Source organism: Periophthalmus magnuspinnatus, chromosome 13, assembly GCF_009829125.3.
Source record: "Periophthalmus magnuspinnatus isolate fPerMag1 chromosome 13, fPerMag1.2.pri, whole genome shotgun sequence".
Taxonomy (NCBI): domain Eukaryota; kingdom Metazoa; phylum Chordata; class Actinopteri; order Gobiiformes; family Gobiidae; genus Periophthalmus; species Periophthalmus magnuspinnatus.
In genome coordinates this window covers 13,807,623-13,827,757 of record NC_047138.1, presented here as the reverse complement: position 1 = coordinate 13,827,757, position 20,135 = coordinate 13,807,623, and the positions used below count along the sequence as shown (strand labels likewise).

The 20,135-nt window shown below is 42.7% G+C and overlaps 2 protein-coding genes and 1 pseudogene across 2 annotated transcripts; 1 reads left to right on the top strand and 2 right to left on the bottom strand.

Annotated features, from left to right (window-relative positions):
• Nucleotides 1-226: 226 nt before the first annotated feature.
• LOC117380648 (olfactory receptor 51E2-like) lies at nt 227-1,216 on the bottom strand. Its single transcript, XM_033977480.1, has one exon. The coding sequence runs from the start codon at nt 1,214-1,216 to the stop codon at nt 227-229; it is 990 nt and encodes a 329-aa protein (XP_033833371.1).
• A 2,112-nt stretch (nt 1,217-3,328) lies between these two features.
• On the top strand, nt 3,329-8,739 carry LOC117380646 (SCAN domain-containing protein 3-like). The gene is made up of 2 exons (XM_033977479.1): nt 3,329-3,636; nt 7,119-8,739. The coding sequence occupies exons 1-2, from the start codon at nt 3,329-3,331 to the stop codon at nt 8,737-8,739; spliced, it is 1,929 nt and encodes a 642-aa protein (XP_033833370.1).
• An 8,385-nt stretch (nt 8,740-17,124) lies between these two features.
• Nucleotides 17,125-19,814, bottom strand: LOC117380645 (olfactory receptor 51E2-like; annotated as a pseudogene).
• Between the last annotated feature and the right edge of the window lie 321 nt (nt 19,815-20,135).

Here is a 20,135-nt window from a genome sequence, read left to right as displayed (position 1 = left end):
ATATATATATATATATATATATATATATATCATGACAGTATAAAGCAGCAGTGTTCCCTGAAAAAAGTGACTATTCTGATGACTGAAACACTTTGTTTTGGACTGAGATCAGACTCTGCTTTGTTTTGCCATCTGCACAAGCTGTTCTAAAGCTGTTCATGAATTCAGAATATACATTTTCTCTTTCCACAAAAAAAAAAAAAAAAAAAAGATAGAAATAGACGAACTATCCCAATCTAATCACTGTATTCATAGTAAATCCTTTCTGCTCTATACTGATTCTAGCCCGGTGCAATTTCATCAACAAAGATTGCTTGATTTTCTGTGTTTTAAAACAATATATGATTGGATTCACAGCTGCAGGCAACAGACCATACAGCATTATGAGAAGGATTCGAAAATCTAAGCTGAAGGAAAAACCTGTAAAATTTGATAGATACAAAAAGCATCTTGGCAGGTAAAACAAACATGTAATTAATATTTGTGGAGTACATGTTGAAAATGTCTTTCTACGACCTTTTACATTTGTCATTTTCAAAATCACTACAATGACAGAAGTGTAGGAAAATAGAATGAATGACAGTGGAAGCAGAAGGCAGAACATGGCAAAAGATAAGGAAATCGTGTTAAGTAACACAATGTTTTCAGTGCATGCTTGACTTACTATAGACAGACGGTCACAGTAGCAGTGAGCAATTACATTAGATTTACAAAAAGGTAAAAACACTGCCTGCAGAACTACTGTAATCATTATTGGCAGTGGAATAAACCAGGAAATCCCACAGAGCACGGACACCACCGTGTTTGAAATGAGGACAGGGTAACGCATTGGAAGACAAATGGATATGAACCGATCCAGGGCCATCACCATCAGGTTAAAAGACTGAACAGATCCCAAATAATGAATAAAAAACATCTGAACAAAACAGCCATAGAATGAGATGATACTGTTGCCAAACCAGTACTTGGCAATAATCTTTGGGAGAGTGACAGTTCCAAAAGTCAAGTCGCTGAGCGCCAAGTGGCAGAAGATCAGATATCTTGGTTTTTGAATTTTTTTCTCATAAATGACAAAAACTAAAATAAAAATGTTTCCAAAAACAATAGTAATGTAGACAAAAAACATCACAGCAGACACAGGACCATAATACTGAGGGTGTAGTCCAGGGAACCCCAGAAGAGTGAAGTGATCTCGTCGTGTCAGATTTACAAGCATGATTACTCTTTGTTTCATTGTATAGGGTCAAGAAAACATGTTCAAAGCAAACAGTTCTAATCTAGAGAGAGAGATGCAGGTTGCATCTCTATAACTCTGTACTACCTTTTATCGTTTTGTTTCTAGTCCCCAGCTAACCTAAGGCCCAGCCCACTCAAACACCTTGAGATCAAACTTTTAATGTTCTTTTTATGTGCAACTTTCTAAAGCTACTTTTACACCCTTCAATCACAAAGTAAAAGCCGAAGTTAAATCTGTCAACTGGACAAAACGTTGTAGGAGTGAAGACATTTTGCAGCTCATTCAATTCTTCAATTCTGGTCAGACTGAAGAAATGGCTTGAATGAGCAGCCAACGCCTTCGCTCTTACAACTTTTTGTCCAGTTGACAGATTTAATTTTGGCTTGAACTATGGATCAGACCTGGGTGACAGAGGAATTACACAGAAACCCTTCAATAACTCTCTTCCTAATGCAAGTGTAAGAAAGCACACTTGACTGACATATTCACCATATAGTCATATTGTTACACCAGATTTATACTTAATTTTTTTTTAACATATTTTGATTTGGTTACTTGCAGACTGCTCCAGACCGCTGCAGTGTCCAGAAAAAAAGTAGACTCCTTGCAGATTCTTCCCACAGACCCATAGACCCCAAAGACCTCTCCCTGCAGACGACCAAGTTTGGTGTAACAGGATGGATTGGTTTTAAGCACTTTCTAAGTCTGCAACTGGCTCACCAAGGGCCTTGGTGAAAAATGACAGGCCCATCTTTACCAGTCCTAGAGCAAAGTTACAGTAGAGAACTCACAAATATTGCAGAAGCTATATTTGTGAGTTCTCTAACTCACGTGAATCCATCTACATCTGGCCTGGCTGATGCTTTACATTTCAATCTGGCTTCAACCAGGTTACTACATTTTAGTGACATGCAGTCAGGGGAGGCAGGTGAGGCCGTGCCAGAGAAAAAATAAATGAAATGGTTATATTTATCCAATGATTTGTATTATAAAGTTATTTTCTACTTAACTTTGCAATTTTATTTTATTTTTTTATTCAAAATTGCTGAATTTTTACTCCTATCGTTCAAATACTGAGAAGAGACGTGTGGAGAGGCACCAGCCATTTGTGCCTCACCAAGAACTGTCTGTGTTGTAGGATCAGCAGTGACAGCTACTGCTTTAAGTGGCTGTGAAAAGACGCCGGGTGCCCATGTCAGGGGCACTTGTGAGCCCAGGGATTCTTGCAACTTCTGGCGCAGCAGAATAGTGACAACAAGCTACAGTTTAGAGTTAGCAAGTCAAGTTTAGCAATCCCTTCACTTTATTCTTCTTGTCTGGCCCTACTTTTTAAATGGAGGAAGATTACTATTACTATTACTATTACTATTACTATTACTATTACTATTACTATTATTACAGCTCAAACAGTTTACTATTATTAAAGCTCAAGCAGTTTTCTAAACTGGACTTTAGGTTGAAGCAGGAGGTTATAATTATGGGAAGACCAATGCCGGAGCTAAAGGGTTTGCTCCAGACTACGGGACAAAAGACTCGCTCTTTTCAAACAGTGGTACGAAATGGTAAAACATATAATGACTTCAATCCATTAAAAATCGGGGAACCAGAATAAAGATAAAAAACAATACAAAAACAGCTTGCCTTTTATTTTATACTCTGTCCATCCATCCATTTTCTTGTGCTTATCCAGGGCCGGGTCGCGGAGGCAGCAGTCTAAGCAGGGACTCTCAGACTTCCCTCACCCCAGACACGTCCTCCAGCTCCTCCGGTGGAACCCCAAGGCGTTCCGAGGCCAGCCGAGAGACATAGACCCTCCAGCGTGTACTGGGTCTTCCCGAGGGCCTCCTCCCTAGGGAGGCGTTCAGGAGGCATCCTGAGCAGATGCTCGAACCACCTCAACTGGTTCCTCTCGACGTGTAGGAGCAGCAGCTCTACTCCGAGCTCCTCCCATGTGACAGAGCTTCTTACCCTATCCCTAAGGGTGCGCCCAGCCACCCTACGGAGGAAACCCATTTCGGTCATTACCCAGAGCTCATGACCATAGGTGAGGGTAGGAACGTAGATTGACCGGTAAATCGAGAGCTTTGCCTTATGGCTCAGCTCCTTCTGTGCGACAACGGAACGACACAGCGACCGTATCACTGCACCGATCCGCCTGTCAGTCTCACACTCCATATTTCCCTCGCTCATGAACAAGACCCCGGGATCACTCTCCATGTCCGGAGATCCGGTCCTCGAGGCCCCCACCTTCGACTGCCGCTGAGATCTCATCGAACCCACCCCTCATGGCTCCTCCGGCTGGTGGTGGGTCCACAGGAGGACAGCCCCACGTCGCTCCTGGCCACCAGGCACTTGCTGTTGAGCACCCAACACAGGCCTAACTCCAGGGTGGGGCCTCGGTAAAGCCAATCCGGGCAACGGAACTGGCATCGTTCTTACACTCATCACGGGGGCTGCTGAACTGCTCTCAGTCTGACCCGTCCCCCAGGACCTGTTTGCCATGGGTGACCCTACCAGGGGCACAAAGCCCCGGACAACATAGCTCACAGGATCATTTGGGTGCTCAAACCCCTCCATCACATTAAGGTGACGGTTCAAGGAGGGGCTTATTTCATACTATTAGAGCTATTAGAGCTGGGAGAAAAATTGGCCTGGGGCCAAATTTACTTGCTGACAACTGGTTTATATGTTGTAAATCTAATTGTGATAACATCAGTGCCTCATAAAATCAGCCATGAACCTTATTGCACGTCACTGCTACATTTACTAATTGTGGAGAGTGGATAAACAATGGACAACCGGTGTAGTGAGAAGTTTGTAAAGCATTTTAGTAATACTAATCTGACATAGCATGGCGATGTCTCGAAAACTTTAAAGGGATAGGTCACAATAGCAACGTGATATTCTATTCAGAATGCCATCGCTCAGGTTAAATGATCTGATCTGTCTTTTATAACAAACTTGTGAATTATTACCTTCATAGTGGTTATGTTTGCCAAGGCCTTGAACGTTGCTTGTCTAATAGATGTTTTCATGCTGTCTGTAGAAGAAATGGAATTGAACTAATACAGTGAGGAGTCTGACTGTGCCAGGCTAATGTACATGTGGTTGGTCATATCCCATGTGCAACTCTGTTAATTAAAGTCTACAGAGACCTATTAATCATTTACAGCCCCTGCAGAACAGCAATCAGTGAATTGTTGGAACTATTAATTTACAAATCCCTTAAGATGTTTTAGTTGTGTTATACCAGACATGGGCAAACTATGGCCTGGGGGCCACACCCAGCCCTTTGGGCTTATTAATCCGTCCCGCCGAACGTGATCAAATTATACTAAAATAGGTAAGGTTAAGCCTTGTATAAAGTTTTTCTGCTGTGTTTATTTAACTGAAATTTAATAAATAAATTATTAATTGAATTAATGCATTTGGAAAACAATTTGTACAATGAGCCTTGCATATTCATGCTTAGCTACATGTTACAGGCCAAATCTCTAATGTAATATATACATATACTGTATATATCCTGGCCCGGCCCCTCTGTCAAATTTTAAAACCCATTGTGGCCTGTGTGTCAAAAAGTTTGCCCACCTTTGTGTTATACTGTGCTTAGAGGATATATTAATAAATAACACAAACTTGTGTGGTAATTTCTTTCTTTTTTTAACTTTATTTATACAAGGACTCTCTTTTTCATGGATGTCCTGTTCAAAAAATACAATACACAGAAAAACAAGTACATAAGTCCTTATAAAACATTAAAAACAGGTTAATGTGTGTATAAAAGTTTGTTATAAAAGTATTAAATTGCGACTGTCGCACCAAAGTATCCAATTTTGCTTGTCCTTGAAATGCATTCCATTTTTGTGAAGCAATACAGCCAAAAGCCATTTTTCCCAACTTCTGGTTCGTCCAGTTCTTAGCCTTATACAGTCACGTGGTCTTGTATTAAATTTTCCCATATCAGTGATTAACAAACAGGTAAGATATACCAGTAATCTAAGAAGTAGTCCCTTATACAGTATTTATTAAGATATGAATGGAGACTAAGATATGCAAATATATCTACCCACATAGAGACTAAGGTTGGGGGCTCTGTCCCAGCCCCACCCATTCCGTAGACGGTACGGTCTTCGGGCTGAAAGAGAAACGAGAAACACGAAGTGGGAGGGACAGGTTGGGAGAATGGAGAGAGATGGTATTGCTGGGATAGGCTTGTATAATAGGGCTTCTGGGTAATTAGAGGTGTGTTTGAGGTGAGCTGTGGTTCAATGGAGAGGAGCAGGAAGGAGTTGAGGCATGGTCCTGCTCCTGAATCTCAGTTAATCATATTAACTACATTTAATGTGGAATTTAAGCGAGTGGCTTCGGGTTTTGTCAAAGACTCATATAAGATGCTGTCTCCTATGTGTAAGGAGTCATTGAGTAGGCTTATCAGGTGCAGAGGCCATTGTTAGTTTGATGTTGTCACTCAACATTTTTTCTGCCCTATTTAAATAAATGCCATTGCAGGCATTCCTCTTTCACAATTCAAAAAAATTATCCACAATGTTCTTGACAACAAAAGTGGGAGATGGAATTGGACTAGACATTCTACGCATTCTTTTCATGACTTTAGCACTGTGGCTATAAGCAATTTGAAGTCACTTTTCAACACCTCTGTGTAGTTGTAGTTTAATGCCATTGGAGTCAAAGTGCCCTATCACAGTGGATATGTCCGCACAATTGGACATTGTGTCTGTTTCAGCCCATGGGATGGCTACATGGCTTACCGGACATGAACCAATGAGGAGCCGGGGGCAGGCCTTATTCAGTGAAGGATGCCATTCCCTTACCAACTGAGGTCAAGCTGATTGATGATTAAACACACGCTGAGGACTTTCACCATTTTTTCCACTTTTTGTTGTATCTTTAGGGACATGGGCATTACTAATATTTTGTTGCCCGTCTCGAGTGGATCTGAAAGTGGATGGAAACATGTTCAGATCAACAATGTCAAATCTATTTGACAGCTTCAATGGCTGCCTCTGTTTAGGATTTGCATGATTATGTGGGAGTTTTTACTTCTGTTTACTATTTATAACAAGGGAGTAGAACAAGTTGAACCTTTTGGTTTAGCTGTGCCAGGACAAACCCATGTATCATGCTATACATGGGCAGAGATTGGCTGACTGCATCTTGCGCCAGTAGGAGATGAATTTTCACTGAAACAGCTACAGTCACATTTAATTAATTCATCGTGCCTATAGACCAAGTCAAGGAGCTGCTCACAAGCTGCTCACAAGCTGCTAATGAGACATCCTTACTTCCAAAAGTACACAGTTGTCACAAGCTGTGTCAAGCCAGTGAGTGACAGCATACTGTAGAGCAGGGGTCGGCAACTTCGCTTGGCTTCGGGCCAATTTTTTTCAGCGCCCACAGGTGGTGGGCCAGATGGTAAAGGTATTGGCTTACATATATTTATAAATACATAAATATGAATTACATGCATTTTAACTCACCTAAAAATAAATACAAGTTTAAATAATATAAATTACAAGAAACAACCCCACCCCCTTCTCCCCTACGACAGATTTGGCGGGTTACAAAGTCTTAGCAAAACATACACTAGCAAGAGAGCAATGTTGCTATCAAAAGGACAAAAAAGAAAAGTAGAGAGCGAAAATCGGGGTTTCAGAGAAGAATGGAAGGAAACATATGCTTTTATCTTACCTGGATTTGCGAATGCAAAACCTTTATGCCTCATCTGCAACGAGGTAATATCCGTTTGCAAGGAATACAACATTAGACGACACCATGAGACAAAACACGGAAATTTCAGTGCGTCCATTCCCCCAAAGTCAGAATCACGGCGTGTCAAAATTGATGCTCTTTGTGACAGCTACATCCAGAGGAGCAGAGTCTTGGTTCGAGGCCTTAACACACAAGAAAAAGTGTCCAGTGCGTCACTTAAGGCATCCTGGATTTTGGCTCGTCATGGAAAACCTTTTACTGATGCAGAAATTTTGAAGGATGTGATGGTGTCAGTTTTGCAAGAGCTGTCGACTGATAAAACCACAGACGCACTTATAGCTTCTGTCAAACAGATGCCACTCTCCGCACGCACAGCTGTGCGCCGAATTGAAGTATTGTCCTCCGATATACATGGTGATATTATCTGCGCACTCCGTGAAGTTGATCACTATTCCCTGGCTATTGACGAAAGCACTGACACGACAGATGTGGCTCAAATGTGCGTTTATGTTAGATATTTTGATGACAAGACTGTCTCATTCCAAGAAGAACTTCTTTTTCTCATTCCGCTGGAAGGCCAAACTACAGGTGAGATTCTGTTTGCCAAACTTGAGGAGCAGTTTAGGAAACACTCCTTATCCCTTGAGAAGATTAATTTCATTGTAACAGACGGCGCTCCATCTATGATTGGAAAGCAAAGAGGTTTGGTTAGCAGACTCAGGGAAATTGTTCCAAACATACAGGCGCTCCACTGTCTTATCCACCAAAGTGTGCTGTGCGCCAAGCTGAGTGGTGAGCTAAAGACCGTAATGGACAAAGTGATGCGCATCATTAATTACATCCGAGGGACATCGAGCACACAACACCGTCTTTTCAGGCAACTTGTGACTGAATCAGAAGAAGCAAGCCACAGCGATTTGCTGCTGCACAATGATGTGCGCTGGTTAAGTAAGGGGAGAGCGTTAGAGCGCATGTGCACGCTTCTCAACGAGATCAAGGCCTTTCTTCAAACAAAAAATAGCGCACCTGCCACAGAACATCTTGCCCAGCTTGAAGACAAAACCTTCATGGCCAACGTTGCTTTTTTGACGGATATATTTGGCCACCTTAACCAGCTTAATCTTCAGCTACAAGGACGAGAGAAAACAATTGTGGACATGGTAGAAAAGCTGGAGGCTTTCATCAAAAAGTTAAACTTATTCGAGACAGACATGACATCCAAACGACTTCTGCATTTCCCAACATTAAAAAAGCATGCGCCAAAAGAAGTGACAAAAGGAATGGTGGATTTTGTTAAACATGTGCTAGGGGAATTCATTTCGAGATTTGAGGACTATTCTTCCCCCAAAGAAATACTTGCCTTCGTGCGTGATCCATTTAGTGTCCAGGCAAACCCAGAGTTCTCTTTAATTGTGAAGGAAACACTGCCTTCATTAAACGAGGCAACGTTTGAGCTGCAGTTGACAGAGTTTCATACATCGTCCCAAATGCGCTCAGCTCTCCAAAATGCACAGTCCCTTTGCGCGTTCTGGCTCTCCTGTCCCGAAGATTATGGCGAGGTTAAGAAGCTGGCTTTTTATGTGCTGACAATGTTCCCGTCGACTTACACCTGCGAGTCTACATTTTCTTCTATGAATGCAATTAAAACTCATGAAAGAAACAGGCTGACAAACAGTAACTTGGAAAATGCCCTACGTCTGAAAGTCACATCTTTAACACCCGACATTAAAAAGATTGTTAAAGAGGGGAAATTCCAGTATTCTCACTGAGTAAGTTTAACATGACTCAAATATTTGTGATTTATGTAAATACATTACTAATTATGGATGTTTATTTTCAGGGTCCCGTTGCCTACACAGAAAGCAACAGTTCGTTTATGTTCTTAATGTTTATCTACCTTTACAAATACAGCCATGCTTTAAACCTGTGTTTAATTAATTAAAAATCCTCAGGCAAAAGCTTTTGCACCTTTTATTATGGTTTTGGTAAGAATTATGCCTTTGTTGAACATGGTAATATGGATGCTAAAGGCGCACAGTATCGGGTAGAGCTATGAAAAACTTTTCACTTTAAGTTTTTACCTCATTTATTCAGGTCTTTGTCTCATGATATTAATTGAAACTAATACTTTTGTGGTTAAAATGTTAAACAAGGATAAAATCTTTCTAAGACGGTTACTTGAACCAGGAAGCTGCGTAATTATTGCTTATCGTCAAATCTCTCCATCAAAATTCTTTTCTCACGCTGTCTTCTTGTGACCATCGCTGCGATTTAGCTCTGCCTCGATGGTTAAACTACGACAGGCTTTTAGTCGTGCGTAATACCGCACTAACGGCTTCCTTACTCCGCATTTGGTGCCGTAATGACCTGCACCTTTACGCACGACTGTGGGAGAGCTGTAGGACTTGGATGATGCCAAGTGCAGCAAGGATCGTGATAAAATCACAACGTAAATGAAAAATGTTTAAAATTGACATGGCTAAGTGGATTTATGTTGTGTCAAACATGAGCAAAGGTCGGGAACAATAAAACCTGACATGCGGACAAAAAGCAAGTCCCCACCCCAATTAAAAGAAATCTTCAAACTGTGAGTATTTTGACAGTTGTGATTAAGTGATTTATTTTAATAAAATAGGGAATTTTGAATAACTAACCACAGAAGAGCAAGAAGGCTATAGCGTAACTGGTGCACATTCCTTGATCTGCGCGCAGTCTGCACGCTTGCCTCACCAGATGTCCAAAAACAGTTAGCCACGATTTTGACTGGTGAAGGTGTATGTACACACCAGTTCATTGTTTGCTTTTAATGTTGTGTTACATGCACATCATGGGCAGTGGAATGCCCGTAGCAGTGCCCACATAACTTGGTATTTGTCGTAACGGTGGGTGTAGCGGACCAAAGGATGCAAACTCGGGGAATATTTACAGTATTTATTAAAGAAATGACAAATGGTGCAGTTTGAGGGTTGATCCGGCGGTGAGCAGGAGGTGAGGCACGGGCCAGGATCCAGGAGCGGAACGTGGAGCGCAGCGGAGATGACGATGCGGGCAGCACCAGGGCAGGATGCAGAGTGTTAACCAGGGTCCAGGGTCGCAGAATGCAGAGATAAAACAGACAGTACCAGGGCTGGGAAGCAGGGTGGAAGCAGGGTTATCGTCAAATCTCTCCATCAAAATTCTTTTCTCATGCTGTCTTCTTGTGACCATCGCTGCCATTTAGCTCTGCCTCGATGGTTAAACTACGACAGGCTTTTAGTCGTGCGTAATACCGCACTAACGGTCCAAAAAAGTCCAAAATCCTCTGGCGGGCCAAAAAAAATTGGCAAAGGGCCAACATTTTCCCGCGGGCCGGACGTTGCCGACCACTGCTGTAGAGGAAGTTTAACTCAACCAGTAAAAAGATCAAATGTGAAGAACTGTTATATGAACTTTAAACAGATGTGATCACATCACACAAGGGCCCCAAAAACTAACTGACTGCGGTGAGATAACTTGAGATAGATCGACACAAGATCGATAAAGTCAACACTCTACTAGTAGGTTTGTTTGGGGGGCTAAAGTTCAAATCTCAGCATCCAGTGGTTAAAAGAGAACATTCCAGGTAAAAACAGGAGTTATAAACTGCCATGACCTTTGTTAGGTTTGTGGTAACTTTAGGTTGTGCCACCTGTTGTGTGTGATAATTGGGCAATGTGTGGTGACTTTGGTTGGAGTTGGAGTTTCTCTTGATGGTTTTGAGTTGGTAGAGGTGGTCTTTCGGGGTAGGAGGCTATTTTGTGCGTGGGGTGTCTAATTGTGCAGTTGCCTTTGTGTTAGTGTAGGCTGCAGGATTCTAGGTGGAGATGGAGTTCCACCTAGATGAGTTTGTTAAGGCACCCACTTTGGAAGCCTTTCATAGGTGCACGAAAGACTTTCATATGTGCACGAAAAGACCAGTTGCTCGTGTTAGCTGAATATCATAAGGTTGTGGTCACTAAAGCAGTGATCAAAACTGAGTTGTTGTCGGCATTTGTGGAGCGTGGCATTTTTCCTGCAGCGGTGCTGCCTAAAAGCCCACGTTTACCGTGGCTGTCCATTTGAAGGAATTGGAAGTTGAGTTGGGGACGTTGGCGTTGCGTGAAAAGGAGTTGCATCTGGAGCAGCAGAGGCTGGAAAAGGAGAGTGAAATTAGGCTGCGTGAACTGGAACTGGGTATTGGGTCAGGCGAGGTTAGATCGAATACAGGTTTTGATGTAAGTAAAAACATACGTTTGGTGCCTCCATTTAATGAGAAGGAGGTGGATACATTTTTTTACTGTCTTTGAAAGAATTGCGGAAACAGTAAAATGGCCAAAAGCGGTGTGGACCTTATTATTGCAGTGTACTCTGGTGGGAAAAGCACAGGAGGCCTACGCAGCTCTCTCCGCCGAGGATAGCTTAGATTTTTATAAAGTAAAAACAGCTATTCTCCGTGCGTATGAATTAGCCCCAGAGGCATACCGGCAAAGATTTCGTGAATTGAGGAAAAGCTACAATCAGACGTATGTTGACTTTGTTAGAGAGAAGGAAATTTTGTTTGACAGGTGAGCACCACCTGTCAAACATCTCAGAATGTAGATAACATGGACAAGCTAAAACAATTAATTCTCATGGAAGATTTTAAAAACTGCCTTCCCGAAAAAGTTACTACGTACCTGAATGAAAACAAGGTTTTAGATGTACGTCAGGCCGCCGTGTTCAATTCAATTCAATTCATTTATTTTTGTAACGCCCAAAATCACAACAACAGTTGTCTCGAAGGGCGTTCATGTTTTGGTTGATGGGGGAAACCGGAGTACCCGGAGGAAACCCATCCAGACACGGGGAGAAACATGAAAAACTCCACACAGAAAGGCCTGGTGACCCGGGGATCGAACCAACCTTCTTGCTGTGAGACATGAGTGATGGCACTCAGTCACCGTGCCGCCAAGACACAAAAAACAAAACAACAGGAAGAATCAGACACAACAGGAAAATCAGACACAACAGGAAAAATCAGACACAACAGGAAAAATCAGACACAACAGGAAAAATCAGACACAACAGGAAAAATCAGACAACATAAGAAATCGGCCAGGCGAGGGGGAGGAAGACCAGACGAGGAGGAGGAGAGCCGGGCGAGGAGGAGGAGAGCCAGGCAAGGAGGAGGTCCAGCTGTCATCGGGGCATCTGAAAGAGATACACTCCACAGGGGGAGTGGGACAGGGGACAACATGTGAATAGCATTGCTGATGAGAAAATAGGGCAAAGTAGAGGATAGTGCTCAGGTTGCCATACTTACCCCAGCTAGTTACTCCTACTGCAGCTTATCTTATCCCGGGTTTTAATAACCCTAACTCCCTCACTAAGTAACCTGGTCATACGCTATACCGAAGAGGAAGGTTTTAAGCCTGGTCTTAAATACAGAGACTGTGGGGGCCAGTTTAACATCCTCAGGGAGTTGATTCCATAGCACAGGAGCTTGGTAACTGAATGCTCTCCCTCCCACTGTACTTTTGGACACTCTAGGAACCACTAATAGTCCTGCATTCTGAGAGCGGAGTGCTCTGTTTGGCTGGTACGGGGCAATAGCATCTTGCAGATAGGATGGGGCCATACCGTTTAGGGCTTTGTATGTCAGGAGGAGGACTTTGAATTTGATTCTAAGCTCGACAGGAAGCCAGTGCAGATATTTTAGTACAGGACTGATGTGGTCTCTTCTTTTAGTTCCTGTTAGGACTCTGGCCGCTGCATTTTGGACCAACTGGAGGCTCCTTATAGTACTTTTGGGGCAGGCGGCAAGCAGGGAATTACAGTAATCAAGTCTGGAAGTAACAAATGCATGGATGAGTTTTTCAGCATCGTTTTTAGGTAAAATATTTCTAATTTTAGTTATATTTCGCAGGTGAAAGTATGCGGTTTTACAAGCTAGGTTTACATGGGCTGTGAATGAGAGATTTTGATCAAATAGGACTCCAAGATTTTTTACAGTAGGGCTAGAAGCTATACTCACATTGTCGAGTGAGATTATCTGGTCTGACAGAATCTCTTTGACCTTTGGGACCAACGACAATGACCTCTGTTTTTTCAGGATTTAAGAGCAGGTAATTCAAGGTCATCCAGGTTTTGATGTCCTTCACACAGGCACTGAGTTTATCTATTTGATCAGTCTGATTTGGTTTCATTGATAAGTACAGCTGTGTTGGTGGATGAGTATGTGTTGACGCACAAGGCAGTGTTTGAGCGTCCTTTTGGTTTTGGGAAATGGGAGAGAAGCAGCTCTAATGGCAGAGAAGAGGTTAAAAATGCACCTACTCATACAGAGTCTGTAAGTTTTTTGTCCAACGGTGACGTTAAAACGGACGAGAGTAAAGGGAATGGAGTAATATGTTTTTATTGTAAGAAAAAAGGACACATCGCTTCTAGTTGTCCAGTGTTAAAGAAGAAAAATTCAAAAGCTGTTGCCTTGGTTAAAACGGTCAACAATGTGAGCCAGTCACATTTATCAGGAAAATCCTGTGATTACACTGATTTTAAGCCTTTTGTAATGGACGGGTTTGTGTCTGTGTCTGCCCATGATGAAAAGGTCCCAGTTAAAATATTACGGGACACTGCAGCCTCCCAGTCTTTTATTCTTGAGGGTGTGTTGCCGCTGTCGGGAGACACTGCCGTTGGATCTAATGTCCCTGTGCGGAGTTTTAATATGCAGGACATCCGGGTGCCCTTGCACAAGATTGTGATCCAATCGGATTTGTGGTCCGGGGACGCAGTTGTGGGGGTGCGCCCTGACTTTCCAATAACGGGAGTTTCGGTCATCATGGGAAATGATCTAGCAGGTGGCAGAGTGTTGGTGACACCTGAAGCGACGCCTGTCCCAACTGTAAGCTCCCGCTTTGATGAGCTCGCCCAAAAGTAACCAAATGTTTTTACATCCTGCGCTGTTACGCGTGCAGCCGCAGAGCGGGGGAGGGAACAGGATAACAACGAAGTTGATCTTAGGGTTTTTTGAGTGGTTCTGAATTAATGAATGATAATGGTGCTATCGGAAGTAAGGTAAATGGTGACGTTGTCCAAAGAGCAGCTGAGGGCTGATCAAAAGTCTGATGTGTCGTTGGCCCATTTATTTGATGACGCGGTAGCCGGTGACAATGTTGAATCCATGTCCACTGGGTATTTTGTGGAGGACGGTTTGTTGATGCGTAAATGGACACCTTTGAATATCTCTCCTGTTGAAGAGTGGAGTATTTTTACGCAAATTGTTATCCCCGCTCCATATCGCCCAGAGATACTGAAAATGGCCCATGATAATCCACTGTCCGGACATCTCGGTGTGAAGAAAACGTATAACCACATTCTACGTCATTTTTTTTGGCCGGGGTTAAAAGGCAACGTCAAACGCCACTGTAAATTGTGTCATTGGTGCCAGGTGTCCGGAAAACCAAACCAAGTCATTCCTCTAGCGCCACTGTATTCCATACCAGCTGTGGGTGAACCATTTGAACGTGTGTTGGTTGACTGTGTGGGCCCGCTCACTCGCAACAAATCTGGAAACAAGTTTTCGATAACTGTCATGTGTGCAGCGACCCGTTTTCCAGAAGTTTTCCCTGTGCGTACAATCACTACTCCTGTTGTTGTGAAAGCACTCACAAAGTTTTTTTTCGCTTTTTGGTTTACCTCGAGTGGTTCAGACTGACCAGGGCAACTTTATGTCCAAAATCTTTGCGCAGGTCCTGCACCAGCTGAACATAAAGCACTGTCACTCCAGCGCGTACCACCCTGAGAGTCAAGGCGCACTTGAGCGTTTCCACCAGACTTTAAAAAGTATGCTTCGCACTTACTGCCTGGAGTTCGGAAAAGACTGGGATGAAGGTGTTCATCTACAAATGTTTGCTATTCGGGAGGTGGTTCAGGAGTCTTTGGGGTTTAGCCCGGCTGAGTTGGTCTTTGCGCACACTGTACGTGGCCCATTAAAGGTACTGAAAGACGAATGGTTGTCTGAGAAGTCCGAAAAAAATCTTTTGGATTATGTCAGTAAATTTAGACTGAAGCTGCGTCGGGCGCGTGAAATTGCTGAAGGAAATCTTAAAGTTGCACAAGCTAAAATGAAGTCCTGGTTTGACAAAAATGCGAAGGTAAGAGCGTTTGAGCCCGGTGAAAAAGTTCTAGTCTTGTTACCAATACCCGAGTCGAGCTTGCAAGCGTGCTACACTGGGCCTTACGTGATTGAAAGGAAAGTGGGTGATAGAGATTATTTGGTCGCCACACCTGACAGGCGGCGTAGGTCCCGTTTGTGCCACATTAATATGTTAAAACCATATGTTGGTTAAACCTATTTGTCAGGCCAAAGCTGAAGTCTCCCAGCTGCGTGTTAGTCTGGCAGCTCGCGTCCAAGGGGAGCTGTCCAGTGCTGAACTGGAGGTGGACGCAGCCTCCGCGGCTTTGACTCAGGGGAAATTTTCTAATTCTGTGGCATTGAACAACTTGCCTCTCTTGTTGTCCCATCTTAATGTTTCCCAGTGTACTGATGTTGTAAATTTGATCCAGTCCCATAGGTCACGGTTTGTGGATATTCCCAGCCAGACGCAGGTGCTCAGACATGATATTGATGTGGGTGATTCACACCCAATAAAACAACATCCTTACAGAGTAAACCCGGACAAGAGGAGCCAGTTGAAGAGGCAGGTAGAGTATATGGTGAAACACGGCATTGCTGTGGCCAGCAGTAGTGCGTGGAGTTCGCCGTGTCTTTTGACCGTAAAGGCCAATGGGGAAGACTTTTGTACTGATTTCAGGAAAGTTAATGGGGTAACCAAATCTGATTGATCCCAGGATGGAGGACTGTGTGGATCATGTTGGCGCCGCGAAGTTTGTCACCAAGCTGGATCTCCTGAAGGGGTACTGGCAGGTGCCTTTGACTGAGCGCACCAGAGAGATATCCGCATTTGTTACACCCGACGACTTCCTCGAGTATACAGTCATGGCTTTTGGCATGTGCAATGCACCTGCAACGTTTCAACGGTTTATGAATATCGTTCTGTCTGGTTTACCTTTCTGTGAGGCTTATTTGGACGATTTGGTGATTACTACTTGGACTGAGCACGTTCGTCACGTTAATACGGTTTTTATGCATCTGCGGGAGGCTTCGTTAACTGTTAACCTTTCAAAATGTGAATTTGGCCAAGCAACGGTGACCTATCTGGGAAAACGGGTGGGAGGAGGTCAAGTGCGCCCAGTTCAAGCTAAGGTCGAAGCTATTTTGTCTGTCCCTGCTCCCACTAATCTTACTGAGCTGCGTCGTTTTTTGGCAATGGTGGTCTATTACAGGGGATTTTGTAAAAACTTTTCGGCGGTAGCTGCGCCATTAACGGATCTCCTTAGCCCCAAAGTGGAGTTTATTTGGTCTAATGCTTCTCAAGATGCATTTGCCCAAACAAAGTCCTTGCTGGTTAACGCCCCAGTTTTAGCGGCACCATGTTTTGATGTGCCGTTTAAACTCGCAGTAGATGCGTGCGACGCAGGGGTGGGAGCTGTTCTGTTGCAAGATGGTCCAGATGGAGTCGAGCACCCAGTATCTTATTTCTCAAAAAAACTTAATAAACACCAGCGGTGGTACTCTACCACTGAGAAAGAAGCACTCGCGTTAGTCCTGGCACTGGAGCACTTTGAAGTGTACGTGGGTGGCTCCAGTGCACCGGTGCTTGTCTATACGGATCACAACCCTTTAGTCTTCCTGGACCGTATGCGTAACAAAAATTGTCATTTAATGCATTGGTCCATTAGACTCCAACCGTTCAACCTAAAAATCAAACACATCCGTGGCAAAGATAATGTAATTGCGGACGCGCTGTCGCGACTTCAGTTTTAACACTTAAAAACAAACAAAACAACAAACAAAAAAGGATGGGGGTGTGCACTGAATAATTTGATGATTGGTGGAACGTTTTTTCGGCAGGGCATCAAATTTATTCAGTGACTCTGGGTGGGGGTGTTAGGTTTGGGCACTTTTGCCCTGTGGCCCTCCAGTATTTAGTTTTGTGTTTAATTCCTAAGTTTTTCCAGTATGTTTTTGTTGGTTTCAGCTAATGACAATTTATAACCAGATCATTTTGAGACATTATTTTTGGTATAGGTTTTTGTGTTTTCCAGGTTGGGGCGTTTCATTTTTCCGCCCCAGAGGCTTTAAATAGCGTGAGCCCGGCGTGCTCGCGCTCTGCTCTCCACTCCGCTCGCCGCCGGTCTCCGCTCCCCTGCGCCAGAGCACGCACGCACTCCACGCGCTCTGGGTTCGGCTGCTCCCTGCTGACGCCTCCATGCCTGGTTGTATAGCTTTGAGTTAGCTTATTATTATTATTATCCTTATTTTACGTTAGCCGGCTCACCATGGTCCCTTTCCTTTGTTACTTTGGTTCCTTTTGGGTTGGGGCACGGGGTTTTGGGCAAGGGTTTTATCAGTCTTTCTACTTCGACACTGAATTGAAATAATTTAACAATAAATAAGTCTCCCTTGGAGGTGTGGGTTCGATCCCACTTCTGACACCAATGTAATGCACCGTAGTCACAGGTAAGAAGCACATGTCTTGTTTCTTGCAAACGGGTTTATTTAATAAAGTGGTGGCACTCAACCGAGCTGCTGTTCAGCCACAGCTCACGCTAACTCTCTAAACACAAAACAGAACTCGGACCTCCCCTTCAGTCCCTCTTCTCAAAACACAACACATTGTCCAAAACCCCCACAGTGCACCATCCTGATGCAACAATGATAAAACAATAACACATCCCAACATGGACATGTTACAACATGTTTGAACCCTTAACCCTGCTTCCTGTGTCCTTCCGCAAATATGTTTGATCCTTTTGGGTCGTAACACCTTCGTTATATCTAAAAACTGGCCTTAGAATCATAAAAAATAAACTTTGTTGGGAGTCTTGCTAGTAACAAAAGATGCTGACGCATCATGGCTCTATTAAAATAACTGGATAGGGTATTGCTAGCTTGGATCTGTCTCAAATTGGATTAGTGGCCACTCACTGGTACTACAATCAAAAAAATCCCTCCTCATAGAGCAGAATGTAATCACAAACTGCTCATGCTCAGCTGGCAAGACAATTACAGCTTTCACAAAGGTCGAATTTAGTGGTATTTTTGACCTATTTTCAGATCATGAACTGCTTTGAGTTCAAGGGGCAGCCATGTTTAGGCCCAGAGGCTTGCGGTGCATGCACAGTTACAATTGTCATAAAAGGTAATTAGACCTTACATTATGTCATAATAGTAACACATTTATAAGTTGTAATAATAATGAGTTTCTGTGAAGGCTCTACATTAGAGAATTATTATTAGAATTGTATAAGAAGAGCATTGATCCATTCAGCAGTACAGTGACGTCTGAAAGCCACAAACAACTCCTCTGAACATAGTAAGGTTTATAGGCTATTTAATGTACAGCTGAGAGAGAATAAGTGAAGGGAATATGGAAGGTAATGCAGTTTTATTTAAACAGCAAACATCGGCAATTATGTGTATCAATTAAAAAAAACAGCAGGCAAAAATGTTTAAACTTGTGACTATGATTGTGATTGTAACACGAAGGAGGACTTTGTTAATATATACATATAGCACAAGAGCATATTAAAAGCAATGTTTGCTAGAAAAGTGACAGTTCTGATGACTGAAACACTGGTAATAAAACAACAAAAGAAGCTGATGTGATGTAATGTTTTGGCTTGAGATCAGCCCCTGCTTTGCTTTGCCATCTGCACAAGCTGTTCTAAAGCTGTGCATGTGACTACACAAAACAGTGATGTATACAATTACTGTTCCCACAAAAAGAAACATGAAAAAGATAGAAATAGAAGACAGGATATAAAACTATCCCAATCTAATCACTTTATTCATTGTAAATCCTTTATGCTCTATACTGACTGTAGCCCGGTGCAGTTTCATGAACAAAGATTTTTTGATGTCCTGTGTTTTAAAACAATATATGACTGGATTCACAGCTGCAGGCAACAGCATTATGAGAAGGATTCGAAAATCCAAGCTGAAGGAAAAATCTTTAAAATTTGATAGATACAAAAAGCATCTTGGCAGATAAAAACATGTAAATAATATTTGTGAAGTACATGTTGAAAATGTCTTTCTACGTCCCTTTGCATGTGTCATTTTCAGAATCACTACAATGAGAGAAGTGTAGGAGAATAGAATGAATGCCAGTGGAAGCAGAAGGCAGAACATGGCTAAAGATAAGGCAGTCATGTTAAGTGACAGAATGTTTTCAGCGCATGTCTTACTTATTATGGACATACGGTCACAGTAGCATTGAGCAATTACATTAGATTTACAAAAAGGTAAAAACACTGTCTGCATAACTACTGTAATCATTATTGGTAGCGGAATAAACCAGGAAATCCCACAGAGCACGGACACCACAGTGTTTGAGATGAGGGCAGTGTAAAGCATTGGAAGACAAACGGATATGAACCGATCCAGGGCCATCACCATCAGGTTAAAAGACTGAACAGATCCCAAATAATGAACAAAAAACATCTGAACAAAACAGACAGAAAATGAGATGAGACTGTTGCCAAACCAGTACTGAGCAATAATCTTTGGGAGAGTGACAGTTCCAAAAGTCAAGTCGCTGAGCACAATGTGACAGAAGATCAGATATGTTGTTTTTTGAATTTTCTTCTCACACATGACAAAAACTAAAATAAAAATGTTTCCAAAACCAATAACAAGGTAGACAATGAACATCACAGCAGATACAGGACCATAATACTGAGGGTGTAGTCCAGGGAACCCCAGAAGAGTGAAGTGGTCTCATCGTGTCAGATTTACAAGCATGATTACTCTTTGTTTCAGTGTACAGGGTCGAGAAAACATGTTCAAAGCAAATGGTAAAATTTGATCTAAAACACTTTAACAAGTTCTAAACTAAAGAGAGAGAGATGCAGGTTGTGTCTCTGTATCTCTCTACTACCTTTTATCGTTTTGCTTCTTGTCGACAGCTAACCTAAGGCCCAGCCCACTCAAACACCTTGAGATCAAACCTTTTATGTTCTTTGCATGTGTAACTTTCAAAAGCACTTTTACACCTTTCAGTAACCCTCTTCCTAACTCAAGTGTAATAAAGCACACTGACATATTAACCCTGTAGTCAAGCCT

Coding starts and splice junctions, on each gene's coding strand:
- LOC117380648 (XM_033977480.1), bottom strand. CDS start 1,216: ATGCTTGTAAATCTGACACGACGAGATCACTTCACTCTTCTGGGGTTC.
- LOC117380646 (XM_033977479.1), top strand. CDS start 3,329: ATGGCTCAGCTCCTTCTGTGCGACAACGGAACGACACAGCGACCGTAT. Junction 3,637..7,118: donor AACTCCAGGGTGGGGCCTCG/GTAAAGCCAATC, acceptor TCTTTGTGACAG/CTACATCCAGAGGAGCAGAG.